The following is a 14558-nucleotide window of genomic DNA, read 5'->3' as shown; positions in this document are numbered from 1 at the left end:
CTCCACCCAGAGTTGAAAAAAATCCTGTTTCCTGATTGGTCCTCTGGTCAGGTGCTTCAGGTTACTTTTTTTTCAGGTGAAAGAGACATTAACCCTTAGCTATCTGTTTATGACAGGGCCCCATGCCAAAAGCTCAGGGACAGAATGAGCGAACTGAGCCCACAAAGAGTTAACTGGGTGGGAACGCAGCCGGTGGAGGGGCTGGATCCCCAGGCTGGTGGGGCTGGCAGTTTAGCAATGGATCAAGAGGGAGGAGTCTCCCAGGCTAGCTCCTCAGGGAGGCTTGATGCTCAGTCTACAGGGTGGGTTTGGGGCAGCCCCTGAGAAGCGAGTGCCTCATCACCCTGGAGATGGATGGGATGCAGGTCACTGGGATGTGAGGTGATGCTGACCTGGCCTGAGGTGGTGGCCCCAAACCAGAGTGCCCTAGTCATCACCCATAGCCAGAGCCAGCGAAGGGCATTCTGCCCTGACACCAGGGCAGTGCCCTGCCAGGGGTACAGGTTCCTACCCCGGTGGGAAAGGAGTCACTGGGGACAGGACTTGGTGGGGTTGAGAGGGAGCAGGTCCCCATCCCTTCCCCAGCTGTTGAATTCCAGGCTGAGTTGCAGAAAGATCCCTCCTTAGAGAAGCTAAGGGAACTTTCTGGCCACAGCATGGCAAACCCCCTGGGGGAAGGCTGTCGGGAAAGATTCCTGTGGGAGATGCATTCCTGTATCGGGAATGGGCCCCCCAAGGGGAAGTGGAACCGTGGCTGGGGGGGAGATCAGAAGACAGTTAGTGGTCCCCCAGAAGTACAACCGCAGGCTACTGTGTCTGGCCCATGATCTCTCTCTCTCAGAACACCAGGACCGGCGTGCCGGGCAGAGGCTGCTACAGAACTTTTACTGGCCCAGGATCTTTGATGCTGTCCAGCAGTATTGCAGGCCCTGCGACCCCTGTGAGAGGGTGGAGAAGGCCCAGGACAAGAGGAAAGCAGCTTTGAGGCCCCTGCCCATCATAGAGGAGCTTTCCAGAAGGTGGCCGTGGACATAGTGGGACCCCTCAGCAAGGCAACTTGGACAGGGAAAAAATACATTCTGACGGTGGTAGATTTTGCTACTCCCTATCCCGAGGAGGTAGCCTTGTCCTTTATCAAGGCAGACACACTGCTGACTATTTTCAGCAGAGTGTGGTTCCTCAAGGAGGTCCTTACAGACCAGGGCTCCAATTTCATGTCAACTCTGCTCTGGTACTTGTGGGAGAAGTGTGGGGTCTGACGAACCTGGGCCTCAGTGTATCACCTTCAATGCAACGGGCTGGTGAAGAGGTTCAATGAAACCCTAAAGATGATGCTGAAAACCTTTATGAACCAGCACCCATGGGACTGGGCCAAGTTGTGATGTTATTGATATAATTTGGGACCATATAGATCATTGTTGCAACCAAGGTTCTGTAGTGGCACCAAGTCTGGTATAGAGGAGGTCAAATAAGGTCTCTAAGACAAGGTTATGGTTTGCTGGTTATGATTATGCTATCTGGCTGCATATAAAGTTATAAATATTGGCTCTATACTCTCTGTAGAACTGATAAATGAAATTGTTTTCAATTGTTCACTTTATTAATGTAACTTCTGTTCACCATTCACTACACTTGCCTATACTGTAACTTCTGTTCCATATTGTAATTCAAACCCCATTTTAAAACACACACTCCATTTTGTAAAAGCTTCCTCCAACCTTCATTTTTGCAAACCCTACTGTAATCTTGTTAGTTTAGTTTAGATGTGTGAATGAGGTATGTATGAATGATGGAATCAACCTCCAGCCCCAGCCTGTCCTGATGAGATAAAGTTCAAATTCCAACGGTTGAAGGCCTAGACAACAGCCCTAAACAAAGTAAGAAGCATCCACCCTAAAAAGAAAAGGACAACAGAACAACAGAAGGAAGATCAAAGCCAGGTCCAAGGCTGAAAGTCACGCCTGCAATTGATGGGTGATCAATGTAAACCTAGAGGCAGCGTGACACAGCAAGACCAATAGACTTTGAATCCAAACTAAAAGCCTATAAAAAAGAAGGGTGAGATGAGAAACTCTGGGTAACATTCTGCTGCCAACATGGAAGAACATCGGTGCCTGCCCAACAGAGATCCAGCTCAGCCTTGTGCCCAGCTTTCCTGGCCAGTTAGCTGCCACAAGCTACGAACCCAAGCTGCAAAATCAAGCCATGAACTTAAGCTATCTTCAGGACTGGTAACTATGCAGCAGCTGCAGAACACCTGATGAATGTGGATGTGTGTGTGTGAATGTGTGTGTGTGTGTATAGGTATTAGGTATAATGTGAATGTGTGTGTGTGTATAGGTAATAGGTATAATGTGAATGTGTGTGTGTGTGTGTGTGTGTGTGTGTGTGTGTGTATAGGTAATAGGTATAATGTGTGTGTATAAGAATTAAGATATCAGTTATTAGTCATAAATTGTTATCATAATAAATGTGGCATCTTTGCCTTGTCCCCTTTAATAAGATCCTGCTGGTTTTTACTAGTCTAATATAATTGGTACAACACAATCACTCTTAGAAGGAAAAAATGGTTCATTGCCTTTACAGTAACTGTTGTATTTTGAGGTGTTGTGTACATAAACATTCCCATGACCCTCTCTTTTTCCTCTCTACTTTGGAAGTGTCGTCATCTTTCTGGTGTGAAGGAAATGAGAGGGAGCCCTGCCCTTTATGCCCTCAGCTACAAGGACAAAGACGTGGAAGGTGCATGCCCCACCCTGTCAAAATTCTCCTACTCGAGTGCACTGGGCGCACGGACACCTGCAGTGGAATATATATATGTATATATATATATATATATGTATATATATGTATGTATGTCCACAATACATCTTGAAGAACAGCAGTTACTGGAGAGGTAAGTAACTTGTTTTTGTTGGTTTGTTTTCTGAACTCTTCAGGGTAGCTATGTCAGTTATGACACTAGGTAACACAGATATATAACTTGTATAAAATTCAGAAAAGTATTAATTCTGTTCTAAAGGACACATAGTAAGGCTATGCATGCAAGACTTGCAAGAACTCTCTCACACACACACACACACACACACACACACACACACACACACACACACACACACACACACACACACACACACACTATGTACATATGTATCCATCCCCTTCCTTCTCCTCCTTCCCAGAACAATTAAGCATACATTGAAACCAAATTACTGTTTTAAAGACAACCCCCCCAAAAACATACATTCAAACTAGTTTTATATTATTTTGTAGGTATCACCCACACAAGCACATGCATATCTCTTTTTCAGTATTAAGTTATGTAAAACACAAACGCACGCGCACACACAGCCTAACCTAAAGGAAATCTAATGGGGTAATGAATAATACACGCAAGCAGGAAACAAGATGCAAGCTTAGTTTAAAACATTCTGTATAAAAGAATCTTTACCACTGTACATCTGTTTCAACAATGTCCTTTTTGTTAAGGTAAAACTGTAAGGTTTCAGAATTTTAAGGTATAGATGGAATGTAGATTTATTAAAATGATTAAACTTGGATTTAACAAATAAAATTAAAACAGCAATTAATATTTGGGAGGCAGTAGATACAAACAAAATGTTCTTAAGACTCAATATATCTAATGTGCTTTAGCGGTAAATATTTTTCATTAATGATTATTTTTGGCCCATTGAGTGTATAGAAAAAAGAAATTAAGAATAATTAAACACATAAAAACAGTTACACATATAAATCCACACAGAGTAACCCAGAGTAAATTGTAAAGGACACATGAAGAAACAAGACAACGCAGATTAGAGATTTGATCTAGATTTGAGAGGAATCTTTGGTAGTTGTCAGTTTAGCATGGGTAAACAGACAACTCTCCCAAACCGGAGGCAACATATTCCTCTGATGCCCCTTTGTTTTTCCAGTTGTCTAATTAGTTTCTCAGGGGGATGAGATGTCAGAAATCATAATAAATAACACCTAAAAAGGCATCAGGAGGATTTGGCATATGTGCCGGGGCCAAATGGTGAGATGGATAATTTCTGACTAAAATGGAAAAACATTGTAATACAACAAAAATGTTTCTCTTTATATGCTTAGTGGTATTTTAGAGAAGTACCTCAAAAGCAACAACTCTTGTTTTGTAGTAACCTAATGCGTAAGCTGACCCCTAAAAGAACAGCAGTAATTAAACATGAAACCTACAAAAATGGTGAGGTGCAAGCCAATCTCACCAATGTACAGCTATCCCCCTCCAAAACTGCAAGCCCAGACATTTTTTTTCAATGGCTAAAGATGTCTCATGACAGAATCAAAATGAATCAACATCCTTACATTTGTAGCAATAGTTTATAGAGTGGTCTGCAAAATAATAATTTATTTTTTCCATTTTATTTATCATCCAACTGAAGAGGCCCAGAGAATTATTTTTTCTGCAGTTTTATATAAACTTTGTATTGTATAGTACCTTTAAAAACTGTAACATCTAAGCCCCCCACCCCACCTCTCCCTCCCCCACAAGAATTTTCATTTTGTCTTAACCAAAGAGGATGTGGTCTTGTAAATAAAAATTACTGGACAATGTTTCAAAGAGCTATTATCCCAACTTTAAAAAAAAAAAGTTAGCTTATTTTTAAAGCTTTGGTTAAATAAATTGCCCAGCATGCAAAAAACACGAATTAAGAAAAACTTCTGTAAATGCAATTTACAAAGATAGGCCAAAACTGTACAGTAGGCTCATCATCTGTGGATTTTAAAGAACGTTTCAGATACCAGAGTGCAATAGAACCCCTCATTTGCAGAGGGATTTTACAATAAAAAAACATTTAACAGAGAAGCCATAGCTTTGCAACTTCATGTAGGGAGAGAGGGAGGCTGTTGTGGCCAGCAGTGTTATCTGAAGAAGATGTCCTCCTACATTCACTCCATATACCCCTCCCCTCTTTTCCTGACTTGTTTTTCTAAAACTGCCATCTTCTCCATGTCCTCTTAGTCAAAGATGCAATGAAATAAGAAAGGACATCAAATAAAATTAAAAAAAATAAACTATCAACATTTTTAACATGAAAAAAAAGGCATAGAAATAAGAGCTCTGGCCTGAATTTTAGTGCAAACTTTAACAACTGATAAATCTTCATTTAGTGAAACAGCTTTGTGTCCATTCTTTTTTATCTCTCATGCTTTAGTATGGCCAAGAGTTTGTCAAACAAACTCTCCCAGTTTTATAAGGCATTATTCCCCCCCCCCCCCCCCCCCCCCGCGCCCCATTGTTTTGTCTAACTTTCTAATATTTTTTCAGGATGGCCTTAGAAATAGTAAAAAACATTAACAAAAGCATTAGGAGGATTATATACTTGGTGATGTTCTGTAGCAGTACCTGCAAAGCAACAATTACTTTGTTTCTTTTATCGTCACATGGAAGGGGCCTTGAAGAATTAATTTTCCTGTTCTTGTATAACACTTTTACACAGACTGTAACCACAGATACTTTATGGTGGTAGATACGACAAGGCAGTAGATGACAGACCTGAGAAACTGCTAAAAACAGTGGCCCACCACCCATATACCTAAAGTACCCCTGAGCCACAGATCTCCCCCATTTTCTTAAAATCTCATCTTAAATCAGCCCCTCTTCCACTTCAACTATGCCTTTTTAATTTTGCAAGATTAAAATTTGATCCTTGGTATTGCATAACAGATTTATTTCGTATTTGATGTATATCATTTTATAATGGAAAAACAGCTGACCGTTCTTTAAAGATACCCTGTAATCAAACTGCTTGATTACAAGCAGCCAATGATGGCAATCTTGGAAAGCCACATGATTAGTTTACATTGGCAATTTGTATAGCACATGGAATATATATAAGTGACTAAGCTGAAGTTCAACCAGGAAAAGGGAACTCTCTCTTCTCTCTTCAAGACTGCTCTGCAAGTGGTATGTGCATATTTCTTTGAGTTTGGCAAAGCTTAGTATATTAAAACTTTCAAGAGCTACTTAGTTGGCTATTTCTGGGAAGGAAAGTTAGTAAAAAGTGAGAATGTTTTGTTTTCCACTCAACAAACCGATTAAGACAAAACAAAATATGCTCTAAATCCTACGAATGGGTATTTGACAAAATTATGTAACCAAAGCGGAAAGTCATTTTTGTTTGGTTGTTTTTGTTTTGCCTGCCACTGTTCAGACTGTATGAATGTATCAAAGAAGATATTTCTCAAGCAGTTGGAGGCTGATTTTACTGAAAAATAACCTTGCTACAGTTTAAATTTGACTGCCTATATTTCAAAATGACCAATAGAGACAAAATGCATCTTACTAATGGCATTGGGGTTGTGAAACTTTTTCAGAAAGATTCAAGGTACTTTCTATCCTATGTGCTTTGATATTATCCATGTTTTAAGAGAAGGCATATGTCACTTGCTGTCTTCAGGGTGCTCTATCCTCCTTTCACCTATTTTCTGCCCTCTTGAAAGATGCAATGATCCCTTCACCCACAATCTTGTTCGGTCACTGAGATGTGTATAGTATTAGTGACAGCAGAGTGCCAACTTTGCAACATCTCTTAGTGAACAGAGGAGAAGGCATGTGAATGGACCTATGGCTTAACTGACATGGAAACTATATATGGACTACTATACGCATCTTGTAAGCATCAGCACAATGAAGGCCTTATTTTATGTTTATAGTGTGTGCTTGTAACTTTTATTATTTTCTACCCATGCAGTCATGTTAACATCAGTTAATATGTGTAACAATAGGTCCAAATTTAGCCCACAGTGTTTCCCTGGAAGTGGTCTGTCATGTTTCTGATTTGCAAGAAGGAAGCAATATTATTAAAATCATAGTCAGACTGGAGGCCCTTTGTTCTTCAAAGACCTATTGTTCAATTATCAGTAAGAAAGTGAGGGAATATTAAAGGTTTTGTTTTACAGCTTGATAACTATTTATTTTAGAAACAAGAAACACACAGGCTTGCTTTTAACCTTTAGCACCTGCAGATTAGCGAGGCAATCAATGAGTTTCTGTTGATATTTCAATGTCCCCAACATCTGTGAATCATAACCTATAAAAAGATGACTGACTAAATAAGGGTTTCACAGTCGTATATCTGCTGCTTACTGAAAATGAACCTTGAACACAATCACAATTTACCGCCCTGTTCTCATAACTCCTCTTTCATTATGGTATGATTAAGATGCTTCTCTTTTAAAACTTAATGGCAACAAGGTATTCTTTTATCTGAAGGAAATTCCACTTACCATGGGTAGGGTGTAGGACAACAGATATTGATGTGGGTTCAAAAACCAGGAATCATGTTACCAACAGGCTAAGGGTGTTGCCAAGCAAATTACAGTTGTGCAAGTAATGGCAAAGTCCTGCCTTTGGAGAACTAAGAGTGCTGCCACATATGGAACAAGGGAAAAATAAAAGCAGAGTAATATAAATGTACCTTCATCCCAATCCTATTATTATTATTTAATATATTTGTATCACATCAGTACCATAATCCTCAGGCTACATCTACACTGGAATACTGCATGCAGATGTGGTCACCTTGTCTCAAAAAAGATATATTGGAATTGGAAAGGATTCAGAAAAGGGCAACAAAAATATTAGGGGTATGGAACAGCTTCCATATGAAGATAGATTAATAAGACTGGAACTCTTCAGCTTGGAAAAAAGACGACTAAGGGGGGATATGATAGAGGTCTATAAAATCATGACTGGTGTGGAGAAAGTAAATAAGGAAGTGTTACTTACTCCTCCTCATAGCACAAGAACTAGTGAGTCACCAAATGAAATTAATAGGCAGCAGGTTTAAAACAAACAAAAGGAGGTTTTTCTTCACACAAAACACATTCAACCTGTAGAACTCTTTGCCAGAGGATGTTGTGAAGACCAAGACTTTAACGGAGTTAAAAAAAAACCTAGATAAATTCATGGAGGATAGTTCCATCAGTGGCTATTAGCCAGGATGGGCGGGGATGGTGTTCCTAGCCTCTGTTTGCCAGAAGCTAATAATGGACGACAGGGGATGGATCACTTGATGATTATCTGTTCTGTTCATTCCGTCTGGGGCACCTGGCATTGGCCACTGTTGGAGGACAGGATACTAGCCTAGATGAACCTTTGATCTGACCCAGTATGGCCATTCTTATGTGCTTCTCTCCCCTGTTGCGGACTGAAAAATTCAGAAAATAACAAGGGAAAGTGAGTGACTGTACAGGGGAAACAGTAAAACTGACTGTAGTTAAATGTACGAAATAAACAAATTGAAAAATCAGAAATGTTTTGTTTAATCTTTCACTGATGATAATCTTAGATGTTATGTGTAACAATAGTAGCTGAAACATTTTCAAACTTTAACGATTTTTTTTTTAAGTTCATGGGTGCTTTGATGGCTATATTTTCAATATGTACTAATGTAGACTGTTTGAAAATGTCTGAAAACTGTTTGGTGCCAGAGTAATTCCTGATTTTAGTCAGCCCACCACTGAACTCAAAGGACGTTTGCCTGAGTAAAGGACTGAGTGACATCTCAGAATTTTGTTAGCTGCAGCAGGAAAATCCTGATTTTAGGGCTAATCTGTCTCTTGGCGAACAGCAGGAAGAGCGAGAATTCCATTTCTGCAATAACGTCCATAGTAATTGTGTTGTGATGGTCTTGGATCACACAGGGAATGGCTGATCAGAGTAGGCCAGGACTCACCTGGTGATGACCAGGGAATTGTCAGGTGTTGCTGGAAGATATGTTGGCCATTAGTTAGTGGCACCCTTTCCTTTGAATTAGGAATGAACTATGCCCCAGTGTGATGTTCGGGAGAGAGGGGATTTTTGGGTGAAAATTTACACCCATTCATAATCTGGACAGAAGAAACTGGGCCAAATTAATTCGTGGTCTATCTCTGCAGACAACAATTTGGTCTAATGTGTCCACCAAAACTATCCAGTGGATAGCATTGCTTCCAATGAAGTGAGAAATGTGCCATTTCACAAAAGGATGTGGGTAACATTCCTCTAATTACATCACCACAATGACATTAGACACCCTGACCTTTGTGACACAGCAAGTCCCTAACAGACTTTTTCAAACCGTTCCTTTTATCGTTCTCCTTTCAGAAATTAAACTTCTGAACTCGTCTTGTGAAATTAAAAATGAATCCTCCGCCTGTCGTCTTTGTACAGCCCCAATTTTCTGCGGCTACTGCACGAAGTAATGTCTGGCAGACCGGGTTGATGGACTGCTGCAGTGACTGTGGAGTCTGTAAGTGGATAGTCAAATATTGTATTTTTGTTTTGGTTTGAGGTGTCTTGATGTTTGGGATTAATCATATCTCCAGTTTTTTAGTGGGAATGACTTTAAATTGAGAGAATCCCATTTGCCTGTTTTATGTTTATTTAAAGGAGTGGCTTGTAGTTGTATTTCCCATAGCCACTCTGACAGCCAGTCACTAGATGGCTTCATCACCCACTCACACACAAAGCAAGGTGTGGATAAGTGTAGAAGACTGGAATGTCATTGCGTTGGTAACATAATTCGGGCTGCTCAGTGCTTGTCCTGGGAGCTCCAGTGTTATCAATACTAGCAGTGCAGCCTGCTAATTCAGCAGGCCTCAATGCTTCTCATAAAGACCATGGGTTTGGTTTGGTGACAAAGGCACTTGGCCAGGTTTATTGCTTTCAAGGTACAATACTAGCGTCCCATAGGAGCTACAGATATGTTAACGTGAGTGCCCAGTGGTAAGGAGCGGCTCAGTCAGCAGTGGGAATTTCTGCCGTCCCCTTGGCCACACAAAAGGCTAAGGCGAGGTACCTTGCCGTTTATAGACTGGGATAAATGACTTACCTACCACCTTATGTTTTTCATGACCTCTGTTATTTCCCCTTGTTCCTGATACCTTGGGCAAAACATCCCTATTAATTATCTTGTACTACATTGGGATGTATCTGTAGTAGCTGGAATATATTTATGTAAATATCTAGTGCCTAGTGCACTCGCAACAACTTTGCCAAGTTCATGTACCGGACAGTGAACTTGTAAGCATCTGCCCTAATGCATGGCCTGACTTTGGTTCACAGCCTCTGATTCAGGCCTCAGATCTTGCACCAGGCCCCCTCTCTACTACAGCAAGTACTTGTACTCCTTCCCTAAGGCCAAGTTCATCCGGATCCGTTGAAGGTCACAGACCGAAAAAGGAGTGTGTTTACAGCAGGATAACTAACCTGGGTTAGCCATCTTGCTGTAAAATCCGAGTGGAGGCAAAGTGCTCGTGTAGCTTTTAGCAATGTAGCTACACAAGTTCAACTCTATCTCCCCCACCTATGGTTCACCTCGCTTAGTTACATCATGGTAAAAACTACAATGCCTCACTTCCACTGAGACAGCTAAAACATGTATTATCCTACTGTCAACCCACACTATTTTTGGCAGTGAAGAAATGGCCTTAAGTCATTATAGGAGGCAAGCTGCTGTTGAGGTTACACCCTCATATAACATCACTAATCGTTCAAAAGTCTTTCAAAGATCTTACCCTCCTTTGCACTAGCTCTGGCCCATTGGCACTCCCCAACTTTCTCCTTCCAATTTTCTAGGCATTTCTACATCTCTCCTAAAAGTGGTGGTGAAAGTTAACTGCCTCCATGAATGAAGGGGAGAATATTGAGTGAGCCTCATTTGTTTGTCTTTATCCAGGCCTATGTGGAGTATTCTGTTTCTGTTGTCTTGGATGTCAAGTAGCAAGTGACATGAATGAATGCTGCTTATGTGGCGGAAGCGTTGCCATGAGGACTCTCTACCGGACAAGATACGGAATCCCTGTTAGTTACTATTTAATATTTTGTTTTGCTCATGTTCAAAGAACAGCCCTTAAAGCAACATGTCATTCATCTAAGCAGATCAGTTGGCTACATTTTCATTAGCCAGGTTCTACCCAGTGTGATTCCTCCCCATCTGAACATGGCTGCTAGGACTCTCCCCTTATGCTGAGGGCACTGTGGTCTAGAAATTAGCAGAGGATTAGGCATCTGAAGACTTCGGTTCTACTTGCAACTGCCACCGACTCACCGTGTAACCTTGCGCAAGTCCCTTGGCTCTTCTTTCCTCTGTTCTCCCCATCTGTGAAATAGATCATTCCTTGGCACTGTTGTAAAGGGCTTTGAGATAATTTCATGAAAAGTATAAGTGCAATAATCCATTATTAATTGATGTCCCTTTAAAGTGTTTTGCTACATACCTGAGATAGAGAACCCTCTCTGATGAGACATTGGTTATGTTTAAATATCCATCTAAATTAAATGTATATTGGATAATTTCTAATGCAGACATTGCACATAATACTAACCTGATAAGAAGTTTGGGCTAAATGGTGGTTGATTATCTAAATCTTGACTCTTACTCCCTCAGCATGAATCTCTTAGCCATATGTTCTCCTGATTAGCTGAAAAGTGTTGCAGAATGTAGACAGTCAACCAGGTGGTTATGTATGTGTTTTTTCACGCTACAGTGTTGTAGTTTCTGGAGTTAACTCCTTGTGTACCATAGTACAAATAACAGAAAAGCCTAAGAAATGAAAAAATAAGATTGGATAATATATGAAAATTAGATGAATGATCACACTGAATTGGGATGTGTTATGAACACAGGAGAGGAATAATATGAAGCAACTTAGGAAGTTTAGAAATATGGCCATGACATTCAATAAAGCAATAACAACACAAAGCTAAGGAGGTTTAGGAGATCTATTAAGAAATTTTACAGGCTAATTAAACCTCCCCCAAACCTCAACTTCTATTTAGGCACCTAAATGATTTTCTAAAGGGCTCAACAGTAGCTTCAAAACCTGGCCGCTTCACTTAGGAGCCCGAATAGAGAGCTCCAAATTTTTTAAAGATTTTAGCTCATATCAGAGCAGGAAGGCAAAAGTTTCTCTATCTAGAACATATTTTTTCCCTGCTGGATCTTCAATATCTGAAAGATGCAGTTGAATTGGAAGGAAATTGGATAAGAGCAATGAAACTAATTTGGAGCCTGCGGGTATTGACCGTAAAGGAAAATTCAGAGCTCAATATTTATAGTTTTAAGACAGTTCATAATAGTGGAGGCTGTAACTGTAAAGATCTGAAAGGTGTAGAGCAGTGTGGTAAGGAGTGGTGCGAGGACTAGCAAGTGGATGAAGTTAAGAAAAGGAATAGTTTGGCTGAATATGAGAATACATCCTAACCCTAAATGCAAAAAACTGGACACTAGACACCCAGTTTACAAGTTGAAAAATCCCACCCCGGTAAAATTTTAAAATGGAAACTGGACAGAACCCCCGAGGTTATTCTATAAGGAACAATCCTGCACAGGTGGTCTGAGATGATCTAGTGGAGCTTCCAGTCTATTCTCAGTCTAGTATCCATCTGCTAAAGTCTGGTTGTTATTGGGTAAATTCCACCCTTAGATAATTCTGCTTCCTACTTTTTGTAAATAACTTATTTGGTACCTAAACCAGCCCTCTTAAGTGGTAACTTGCTACCAGCCCCCAGTGTCTCTGCCTCCTACAGAAGGTAACCTTTTTTTTCTTTTTTGGCTCACTGCAGTAAAAAGCAGAGCTATGGATAACCAAGTAGGGTTTGGTATCTTTTAGTTTCTATGAATTTAGGCCAAATAGGATGCTTAAAATGTATTTTCCCCATAATGGCCCTGTCATCCCACTCAAAGGCAGCACAGAAAGCCCATATGCTAGTCTGACTTTAAATCCAATGTGATAAAGTGAACAAAAAGTTAGATGTACTTCTTAAAGTTACAGCCTTTAATATTTTTTCTGTTTCAACAGGGATCCATCTGTTCTGATTTCTGTACTACCCTCTGGTGTGGTTTATGTTCTCTTTGTCAACTAAAGAGAGATATTAACCGAAGGAAGGAAATGGGGATATTCTAGTAAGGTTTGTCACTTGTTTAATACATATTTGTAAGTGTTTGACAAATCAAGAAGCTTCTCTGATGCAATATTTCAATTAGTTCTAGGACAAATGGTAGTGGTGATGGAAAAGTTAGTGTAGAACCAAAATGATATGCAATCAATGAACAGATTTCTATCCAATATAGAGAGGAGTCCTGCTCTACCCGCCCCTTCTGTATCTAACTGAAGTCACGTTGGGCCCCAGCTGGCCATCTATAATGGCTTTATGTAAGCAGCAGATAAGCCCTTTACTTGACTCTGTGTTAAGAGGAGGCATGGTAGTAAGTGAAGTGCAAGTTACCAAGCCAATTTAAAAGGAAATATATAATCATTTACTAGGGGCAAAGTGCCTGGCTGAGAATGCAAGACCACAGGCAGCAAGGACCATCTATTACTGGGGGAGAGCCCTGTTAGTACACCACAGGTGGCGGGCATTCCGCACTAGGTGGCACTTGCAATTCCACACAGGAATGCAAAACAAACACACAAATAGGAGTAGGTGGGTGTGTGCTACAGGGGACCAACATAGTTCAACGGTTGAGTGGACCTGGCAGGAAGCTAGTCTCCCTTCCAAGAATTAGGCAGCTAGACCTGCTCTAGCAGTGCCCTTGCATTGCAATAGGTGGGGTGAATAGCCATTCCTTCATCTCCACCATGTAGTCTCACACCTGTAAATGGGATTTGTTTGCTAGGACCTTACTCACTTGTTCAGGATTAGGCTTTTGATGTAGTTTTGTGGGATATTACCATGTAGCAGAACTTCACATGATTGTGATTGTCTCTGCACAAAGCTAAATAGTGTTACTTACGGAGCAAATGTAGTTCCTGGGTGGCATTTTCAAAAGCACTCAGTGCTGAGCTAAATCTTTTTTCCCATCAATACTCAGAGTCAAATCCTGTCCTTATATACCTTTCCAGCCTCCTTGATTTGAGGCAGATTCATTAAAATACACAACTATGCACTGTATATACGCAATAATGAGTCTTATTGCTTAAGTAAATTTCAAGGTAGTGTATTAACAAAACTAATGGTATTTTTAATCTCAGCCAGGAATGTAATTCTTTTCTCCCATATTTTAGATGTTCCTGTACTCGTTAGTTGTGAGGCCTAGAATCTCCATAAGCAAGAGTCTTCTCCTCTCCTGCTGTACTTACTGTTCAAGAAAGTGCTGTATGCATTGTAATTTGATTGTTGCAAAGCACGACTTATCTGAAATAAATCAATAAAGTAAAGCAACAACCTCAAATTTGTCTTTGTCTCACTTAGAATCATAGTTAAGAAGCAGTAATGAAATCTAAGTTTTATTGTAAGTACTAAACTGTCTCGGAAAGAGTATTCTCCTGTTCTTAATAACTACCTAATGCTAGTTCGTCCATGGTATGCTCATTTCACTGGTTCTGCTGCCAGCCTGCCAGAACATAAGAGAGAATAAATGCTGATTGTTAACTTATTTTCCTGCTCCCTGAATTGTATGAGGATATTTCTTTTCCTGGATGTAGTAGATATCTAAATTGCAAATCCAATACAGAAAACTTGGAAGGCTAGAATTATATTGCATTTTCATACTCAAACTGCTAGCGAGTGAAATACAAGTGATTGTTAA

The 14558-nt window shown here is 40.3% G+C and overlaps 1 protein-coding gene and 1 long non-coding RNA gene across 5 annotated transcripts in view; both read left to right on the top strand.

Annotated features, from left to right (window-relative positions):
- Positions 1–217: 217 nt before the first annotated feature.
- LOC127047207 (uncharacterized) overlaps positions 218–14558 on the top strand; it is a 117417-nt gene continuing 103076 nt past the window's right edge. Inside the window, exon 1 of the long non-coding RNA XR_007773327.1 lies at positions 218–229. This is a non-coding gene — a long non-coding RNA (uncharacterized LOC127047207). The remainder of the gene's footprint in view (positions 230–14558) is intronic.
- On the top strand, positions 2661–14201 carry PLAC8 (placenta associated 8). Of its 4 annotated transcripts, XM_050945244.1 has the most exons (6): positions 2661–2896; positions 6781–6903; positions 9131–9275; positions 10704–10828; positions 12829–12937; positions 14035–14201. In XM_050945244.1, exons 3-5 carry the CDS (start codon positions 9167–9169, stop codon positions 12931–12933), a joined length of 339 nt encoding a protein of 112 aa, XP_050801201.1. In that variant the 5' UTR covers positions 2661–2896; positions 6781–6903; positions 9131–9166; the 3' UTR covers positions 12934–12937; positions 14035–14201. The 4 variants fall into 4 exon arrangements, with proteins under 4 accessions (XP_050801201.1, XP_050801200.1, XP_050801203.1 ...); XM_050945243.1 differs by lacking the exon at positions 6781–6903; XM_050945246.1 differs by lacking the exons at positions 2661–2896; positions 6781–6903 and adding an exon at positions 5302–5947.

Source organism: Gopherus flavomarginatus, chromosome 3, assembly GCF_025201925.1.
Source record: "Gopherus flavomarginatus isolate rGopFla2 chromosome 3, rGopFla2.mat.asm, whole genome shotgun sequence".
Lineage (NCBI taxonomy): Eukaryota > Metazoa > Chordata > Testudines > Testudinidae > Gopherus > Gopherus flavomarginatus.
This window is presented reverse-complemented; position numbering and strand designations above follow the sequence as displayed.